The following is a 9,325-nucleotide window of genomic DNA, read 5'->3' on the forward strand; positions in this document are numbered from 1 at the left end:
CCAAAGGGAGACAAAAAAATGACCCAAATCAAAAGGAGCAGAAAAAGCATTGTACCAACGTTCTTTTTTCAGAAAAAGCAACCTATAGTTGATCAACACGTCAGCGATAACACAGTGGAAAGGCAGGAAACATTTCTGCAGCACTACATCACCAAAAATTCAAAAAAGAAGGAAGAAAATAAGCTTAGATGAAGGTTTTAGGGCTAACTTGGACAGGAGTACGTCACTGATTGGGGAGCAACTGATGAAATCTGCATCATTGATTAAATCAATGACCAAGACAGAACCTTTAAGGAACCTTTCACCTATAAATACTGAAGAAATCACAATCTTAAGAAGCTTTCTGGCACTCTTAGAGAAGTCTCTTTGTCTTCCTTAAGATTTTCTTCTATTTTTTTGTTTTAATTTTTTTTTTTGTAGTTAGGTTTTCATTACGCTCCTTAGTATGAGCTAAGTATTTTTAGTAGGCAAGTGTAAAGTAGAAGTACCCCTCTTTGTCTTAGGTTGGACTTAAGATGTATTGCGTTCTTCTTTAATGAATTATGTGTTGTTTCTTGGTTTATTTGACCTGTTTATGTAAAACCTTTGTCTGCTAACATCATTGAACGCCAAAGCTCCTATATGAAATCTCTTTCAAAGTAGTGTGGAGCATCAATAAAGGCTTTAGGGTGTTTGCTCTGGGATAGAGGAATATCTTGAAGGAGAAGCAATGTTATGTATAAATTACTTTGATTAGCATTCCCTTCAACCTACCTTTGGGAAAAGATGGCAACATAGGGCCTATTTGATTGTGTTTTGTTTTTTTGTTCTTAAAATTGTTTTGAAAAATAGTTATGAAAACAGTTGTTTTCTATATTTTTTTCTTTTTGAAAGTTAAAAACCAAAACAAAAAACAAAAACAACTCAGAGATGTTCTCTAAATTTGATTCTAAAAACAAAAAAGCAGTTATAATTTTCAAAACATTTTTTACAAAACATGTGCTACCAAACAAGTTTTTTAGTTTTTTTGTTCTGAAAACTAAAAAACTGTTTTTAAAAACAATCTCCCTTAAGTTCAAATGATGAAACTCTTAAGGTGACCTAGGATAAATGAGACCTATTTATTTCTGAGCACTTCCGGAGCAAAACGTGTAGACAGAGCAATCTATCTTCATAGCCAGGACGATCACTGGGAGCATAGTTGATTATTAAGAGCGGATGCGATATTAGGAACGACCAAGAGGGCGAAAATACCAACTAGAGCCTACGATTTTTTTCAATCTTGATTCTACGTTATTTTATTTCTTTATTGTTGTTAGTTGTTTGACGGAGTTAAGAATTTTTCAACCATCATTTATCTTTTGTTCTCTGTTTCTGTTACTGTTATCATCGTATTGTTTTGCAGCTATTGCTCCCGATCTCTTTACTTCTGTTCATTGCTCCCAATTTTCACGTTTTTAAATTTTTTTCAAGGCATGGTTCAATAAAACTTAAGGGAGAAACCAGCTCTTAGTCACTCAGATTTCTTGACTTTGTTCAATTAGCTGGTGACAAGTGTTTTTTTGGCTAAACCTTGGTTTGAGAACGAATTGGCTCCTTGAAGCGAATTGCTCTTTACTTATTGTTTGCTCTCTGTTTTCTTTTTCTTAATTACATTTCTTTTAAACGTCACTTTTATAATTGTTCCCTGAGGACGATAATCTGGGGCTCATATGAAACCCTCTATTACTTGATGCGTACACTTGCGCAATTTGTGTAGATTTGTTCTTTATATGATTAATTGCTACTCGGACAGAATAGTTGCTCTGCACTACTTTTGCTCCCATATTTCCTTAAGCACATCTCGACCCAACAAGTAATTGGCGCTGTTGTCGGGGATCATTTGGCAAAAGAGGCGTTTTAAAAGAAGTTTTTTCTTTGTTTTCTTTTGTAAAGTTTGCATTTTTATTTTATTCTTGTTTATATTTGCTATTTTGCTCTATTGCTCTTGATTTATGACCATTGTTTATGAACATTGAGGCTAGTGAACCTACTCTTGAACTAATATTGTTTTATCCAGAAGTTGAAAGAAGTTAGAAGCAAAGTCTATGAGAGCACAAATCTCTACAAGGAGCGCGGATCAAACAATGGGATGGCCAGAATTTGAAAAATAAGGAGCTAAGGTTGGACCAAGAGTACTGCGTCCTAATATAAGACTACAATGGTTCCCTAGAAAGCTAAGGCGGAGTTGGAATGGACCTTACAGGATCACAAGAGAACTACCCAATTGATAGTTGGTCCAAGAGCAAAAGTCGAGCTAAGACTATACATGATGCACTATTGGGAGACAGCCCATGTTTATTTCTTTATTGCAAGTTTAGTTTATTTCTTTTTATTTTGTGAATAATTAATTAATTCTGGCTTGAAAACATCGCAGAACATTAGTTTTGAGGTTGCTCTTGAGCAACTTGCTCCCAAACTCAATCTAACACTTAGAAAATTTTGGAAGGATAAACCTCATTAAGGAGAGGAGTCATGGATGACAATTGGTTCCAGAAGTTCAGAACCCAAGCAAGGATACAGTCCTTCCCAGATATATTGCTCCCAAAAGAAATAGTTGATGCTCCTGCTGCAAAAGAAGCCATTGACAACAAAAGGGCACAATTGTGACCCCGGGGTTATTCGTTCATCACTGATTTAATTTAAAGTTATTTTGTGGAACGAATGCTTGAATATCTAGATTACCAATTACTGTTGATTGCTCCTTGTTTTTTATTTCACTTTTCTACTGCGGTGTACCAGGGATTCACCACCCTGAGTTCTTTTAAAAACTTTTTTTAATTTTCTTTTGTTAATACCTTTTGTTGTGAATTGATATGTCTATGTTGATAATGCTATGGGAAATGATTACCCAATTTTGTTACACCTCTCTGACATGCATGATGCCCAACGATGAGTGGTTATGTTTGTTTGCTCCCTGTTTTTGAAAGTTATGCTATTTGAGATAAGGAGCCATCATGTTGTGTTCTAATAGGAGCATGAGTAGGATAACCCTCTATATTTTAACGTAACTTATTTGAGCTTGACTGCTAATTGCATAACTTTAAACTTTAATTGGTTGCTCCTAAATCATGTTTGTAAATTAGCTGTGGTGATTGGATTTTTTATTCAACAAAAGTCTGTTGCGCCTGAAACTATTTTGTTCAAATTTCTGACATATACAATCTTATTGCAAAAAAAAAAAAAAATGCACCCAATGGGCCTAAGTTATCAAAGGCTGGAGCAAGAGCAGCTCCAAGAGCGCACTGTTGAAGGTCAGCCCTATACAATGACAAGGGTATTTGACTTACAGAATAAATACCTATAAAAAAAAAGGGATGAATGCAAAATGTGAAATTTGTAAAGAGCAACTGCAGCTTGTTTTGAGTTTTATCTATGAGCTAACTCTAACTTCCAGATGTTGTTTTAGGAGTAATCAAGAAAATTTTCAAGCACACACACACCCCAAGCTTAACTCGGTGAACTTCATAAAACATGGGAGAAGTCTGAAGAGTGTAATTAGTGAATAATGTTGACTGGTTTGTGTTTTGAATGGCTGAAAAGTTTTAGGAGCAATTGAAAAACTCATAGGGCTAAAGTTAAAAAAGATTGCTCGAGGACGAGCAATATTTAGTTTTGGGGTGTTTGATAGCTCTTAAAAGTTAATAGCTATCTTGTGTATTTTATTGTTAAATTCCTCACCTTTTATTGCTATTTTTATTGCTTATTTTCATTTTTGCATTTAGGAGAACTTTTTTGTAAATAGGGCCAGAGCAACTCGCAGTTCTGAAAATTAAGGAGAAGCTGAGTGTAAAATGATTTATTTTTATTATTTTTTGGCTTAAGAAATTATTTCTCATTTTTAAGAGGCCCAATAACCATTTAGAAGAAGCCCAATTCAGAAATGAAACAAACATAGAGAGAAAGAAAGAAGAAAGAGACAAAGAGAGACAAAAAGGACACAAATTAGAAGGAGCAGAAAAAGCATTGTACCAGGATCCTTTTTTTTTCCAGAAAAAGCAACCTATGGTTGGTCAACACGTTAACAATAGCAGAAAGGAAAGGCAGGGAACATCAGCAAAAATTCAAAAAAAGAAGGAAGAAAAGAAGCTTAGGTGAAGGTTTTACGGCTGACTTGGACAGGAGCACATCATTGATTAGGAAGCAACTGATGAAATCTGCACCATTGATTAAATTAATGGCCAAGACAGCACCTTTAAGGAACCTTTCACCTATAAATATTGAAGAAATCACAATCTTAAGAAGCTTTTTGGCACTCTTAGAGAGAACTCTTTGTTCTCTTTAGAATTTTCTTCTACTTTTTCTGTTTTTATTTTCTTTTTTATAGTTAGGTTTTCATTACACTCCTTAGTATGAGCTAAGTATTTTTAGTAGGCAAGGGTAAAGTAGAAGTACCCCTTTTGTCTTAGGTTGAACTTATGATGTATTTCGTTCTTCTTCAATGAATTATATGTTGTTTATTGGTTTATTTGATTTGTTTATGTGAAATCCTTTGTCTGCTAACGTCATTGAAGGCCAAACCCCTGTTTATGGGACAAGTGTTTTATGGCTAAACTTTGGTTTGAGAACGAATTGGCTCCTTGAAGCGAATTGCTCTTTATTTATTGTTTGTTCTATGTTTTCTTTTTCTTAATTATATTTCTTTTAAACGTCACTTTTACATTTGTTTCCTCAGGACATTAATCTGGGGCTCATATGAAACCCTGTAATACTTGATGTATACGCTTGTGCAATTTGGGTAAATTTGCTCTATATATGATTAATTGCTCCTCGGACAAAATAGTTTGCTCCACACTACTTTTGCTCGCACGTTTTCTTAAGCACATCTCGACCCATTTTTCCCTTAAGGGAAATGGAAACTGAGAAGACAAGGATTAAGTAACTGGAACTCGAGACAAAATCTGAACATAGTCATTACAGCAGCTCTTACAATGAAAAATCGGTTTAGGTAATGAACTATCCTCAAGACTAAAGACGTACCATGTCCTGATATGGATGTACAATGTTCAGCACTGAATTGAGCGTATGTTTAGAATTGTCCAAACCACGTGTTAGTAGCTATATATAATTTATTTTATTTATCAGGATGAATTACAGAATTAATACATGGAAATGTCATGTGCCAAAACTATATTATACAATGATATATTTGATGTTTATATAAAGTACAATTCAAATATAGAAAGACGTTAAAGCCACTTTACAACTAGATTAACCGCTGAAAGTGGTTATCTCAGGTCCTCTTCAATAGATATTGTTATACACTGCTATTTTTCAATATCTTTCCCAAAAAAACAAAGTTCACATTGTAGTAACAAACCCGACTTGTGAGGGTGAGGGTAGAGGCGAGCAAAATACACAATCTTTTTATTATAATTTTGCAAAAAGACTGTTTCCTAAAGCCAAACTCGTAACCTCTCAACCAGAAAGGAGCAATTTTACATTTGCTCTATGCTCACCCTCTTTGGTTACAAAAACATTCAACCAACAAATATCCCTTTGACAACCGAAGGGCCACTCGAACCTAGCCTTTGAATCATTTCTTTTGAGGAAAACCGCTTTTAGAAAGAAGCCTTGATAAAAATCCCTTGCTGCCATTATCAGTGTCCTTCATTTTAGCACTGCTTAGATTGCTTATGAGAGACCAATGCATCTCAAAGTCTGGCTGATAGCCATTTTCCTGCATGGCTTGCATGAGCTCTGATGCCTTCCTAAGATTCTTTTCCATGTGATAACTCTTAATTACAGTGTAATACATTTTTCTGGTTGGAGTTTCACCCCAATGAATCATGTCCACTAGAAACTGTTCTGCTTGTTCTGTCCTCCCATCTTGGCACAAGCTTTGGACAAGCATTTCCACTGTCTCAATTCCTGGTTTGAGATTCCAATTTAACATCTCAGAATAAAAATCCAAAGCTATGTCCAATTTATCTTGTACACAGAATCCATGAATGAGAAAATCATAACTGGTGGAAATAGGAATGTTATGTTTCTTCAGCATTATGTTCATAAGATGAACTGCCTTGTTCAATCTTCCATACTCGCAAAATCGCTTAATCAGGTAATCATAGTTGATATTATCAGGAATTAGAGATTCCTCTTCCATCCTCTCTAAAAAGTTTTCAGCTTCTTGTATCCTACCACAGAAAAGAAGGTTTTCCACAATAGCTGTTTGAATGAAAGAATCATGCATCCAGCCTCTTAATCTCATTTCTTGACTCAATTCCAGGGCTTTTTGCAGTTCCCCAGCATCACACAGGGTGCTTATTACCTTCCTCAAGCTGCGGTTTCTTGGTTTGAGTCCCTTTGAAATCATGGTTGTCAGATAATGCAGAGAACTAGATAAATCTTTACATTGCAAGAAACCATAGACAAGATAACTATAACCAACATCATTGAGTACAACTTTTTTCTCTTCCATTTCAGATAGTATCTTATTAACAACCAAACTGTTTCTAGCTAACAAAAGATAGAAAATAAGAATGTTATATATGATAAGGTCATCAAGTGGACATTGTGCAAGCATAAGGTTCTTTAAGTTCAGAGCAAATAGGACTCTACCCTTCATACACATCAATCGCACCAAATACCTGTAACTTGAGAGGGACAGCTCCCAACTCTTTCTTATTGCAACACCAAGTAGCTCCCCCACTTTTCTTGAGTCATTAGCTTGGCAGTGGCCCTGAATAAGCATGTTGCACAGTTCATCATTGGGACCTAGTCCTTTGGACAACATATCACGGAACAAAGTATCAGCTTTCCCAATATTCCCCATATTACAAAATCCACATACCAATGCACAATGAACAGCATGAGAAAATGAAGGCTGCTCTTTCAAAATGATATCTTTTAACGATATAGCTTTGTCAAATCTATGAGCCTTACACAATTGAGGGATTAACAAGATTGAAACATCCAAACAAGGAGCCAAATTTCTATCTAGCATATCATCCAACACTGTAAAGGCTGGAGAAAATTTTCCCTCATTACATAAGCCCCATATAAGATTATTATAACCAGCATGATCCAAGATGAAACAATGTTGTAGTTGTTTTAAAACTACAAGTGCAATGCCTGCAAGACCCGTAGCAGAAAGTACTTCTAGAAATACATGACATATATCTAACCTTAGGTAAGGGTATAATAAAAGCATGATTTCAAGAAACCGTAATGCTTCCCCAAGCATTTTCTGATGACAGATATGGACAAGAAGATGTTTAAATTCCTCCAACCCTGGTATCCATTTATTTCTAGAAGCAATGTCCCAGTAATAATTAAGGTCCTTCATGTTTCCTTTCTTACACAAAGTCATGAATATGGCAGTATATGTCACATTCTTGATATGTAAATTGTTTTGAAGCATTTCATCCAGTATAATTCTTGCTTTGCACAGTAAGCCCTTCTTGCTGTATGCCTGTACAACCATATTGAGAGTTTCCTCGTCGAGTTTATGGGCAGACCGTGGCATTTTCTCCAAAAGCTTGATCGCTGACTTGATTTGTGACCGAGATGAACAAAGTTGCCTCACTAACTTTAAGAATTCTGGCAACAGCAATTCTTGTCCCCAACAAAGCATTTCGTCAACCAAAACTAATGCATTTTTAGGGTTATTATTGCTACATTCCTTCCTGACAAATGAATTGAAGTTGGGTACCACAGATTCTTCAAGAACCCTAGTAATGTGTTTCTCATACTCATCAACATCTGCATCCAAATATAGTCCATTTCCGATATCGTCAAAGAACTCTGTTTTTGAAAGTCTCCCATCATTATCTCGTTTCAACCTCACACTCAAAGGGTTCAAACCCAAAATCAGAAATGCCTTGGAAAGTGGATTCTCCATCAAAGAAAGTTTAATTAAACCACGGCTCTCCATCTCATGAATCAAATTTTTCACTTTATCAAACCGTCTAGACTTACAATACCCTGCTATAAGAACTCTGAAAGTTGAAATATCAGGTGGTGTCCCCTTATCAATCATCTCATCAAGAACATCACGGGCATGCTCTAACATACCTACTTTAAACAACCCACTTATAAGAGCATTGTAAGTATATATAAGCGGCAAAAAGCTTTTTGATAGCATAACTGATAAATAACTCAATGCATTTTTCATCTTCCCTTCATGACAACTCCAACCGATTAATATACCATAGGTTACTTCATTAGGACTAAAACCTATACTTTTTAGTTCTTGCATAAACATTCCTGCCCTTTCTACACCATAGCTGCCGCATAGAGAATTTATAACTCTATTAGCAGCCATTACACTCGGGGCACACTTTACTTCAACAAAGAAACTAAGCAAATCTTTGAAGTCCTTCCTCTCACAGTATCCAAATGCAATTTCATCAAAAACAAAGCTACTAACCTCAGAATTAAATGGCAACACCTTCTTCACCATGCTTCTTGCTTCCTGAATCTTCCCATAGATGCAAAGTAGTATCATAACATTCTCCAATGTGTTCATCTCAGCACCACTAATTGGTGCACTTAAATCCAGCATATCAAAAGCTACCCGAAATGCAAGTTGTGTTTTCTTCATTTGCACCAAGTGATCAAGAAGAACACGATAACAGGACCTCGAAGGAACCATGCCTCGACCCTTCATACTATCATAAACAAAAATGGCTCTTTCCAATTCTTTTCTTTCAACATACCCTTCAATCAAGTTATCGAAAATCTCATGCCTATCCGATGAAATTCGTCGACCCTCCAATGCAAAGAGCAAATCCTCAGCTTCTCTAAGCAACCCAACTTGCACAAGCAGTGATGCCATGACCTCGTACGATTGCAAAAGATGCTTGAAACCCATGTTTTTCTCATCACCCCATTTGAGAATCTCCCACAAAGATCTAACCTTTTCAACTTGAATCCCAACCCTGACACACTCAGATTGAAAACCCAGCAATATTTCCAGCACATGTTCAGGTTTCAACACGGAAAACCTCCAAAACTTGCGAGTGATTTCAGGTATCACAGTGGACACCTCCAAAAGGTGGCTTTTCAAAGAAGAAGAAGAAGAAGAAGCATTGACACGTTCCTTAACTCTATTATCCAAAAGGGAACACTTGGATAACAAAGATTGAGCAATACCATGAAAGTCAACATGGGACAAGTCAACTTGGGTGTTGTGATTTTGGTTGGTGAAGGTTAAGGGGGAGGTTGGTGATGAAGGGTGTGTTGGAGAAGAAGAAGTAATTGTTGTGGAGAAGTGGTGATGGGTTGTGGGAATGAGAGAGAAAGAAGAAAGAATGTGTTTGAAGTGTTGGTGGTGACGGCGCAGAGTGAAGAGAGAGTGTAGCAT

The 9,325-nt window shown here is 36.1% G+C and overlaps 1 protein-coding gene across 1 annotated transcript; it reads right to left on the reverse strand.

The window, feature by feature from the left end:
• Positions 1-5,554: 5,554 nt before the first annotated feature.
• Positions 5,555-9,325, reverse strand: LOC133292535 (pentatricopeptide repeat-containing protein At5g15280, mitochondrial). Its single transcript, XM_061490948.1, has one exon. It carries the CDS (start codon positions 9,323-9,325, stop codon positions 5,555-5,557), a length of 3,771 nt encoding a protein of 1,256 aa, XP_061346932.1.

This window comes from Gastrolobium bilobum, unplaced genomic scaffold (genome assembly GCF_033153095.1).
Source record: "Gastrolobium bilobum isolate Gb01-03AN ecotype WA unplaced genomic scaffold, APGP_CSIRO_Gbil_v1 utg12382, whole genome shotgun sequence".
Classification (NCBI taxonomy): domain Eukaryota; kingdom Viridiplantae; phylum Streptophyta; class Magnoliopsida; order Fabales; family Fabaceae; genus Gastrolobium; species Gastrolobium bilobum.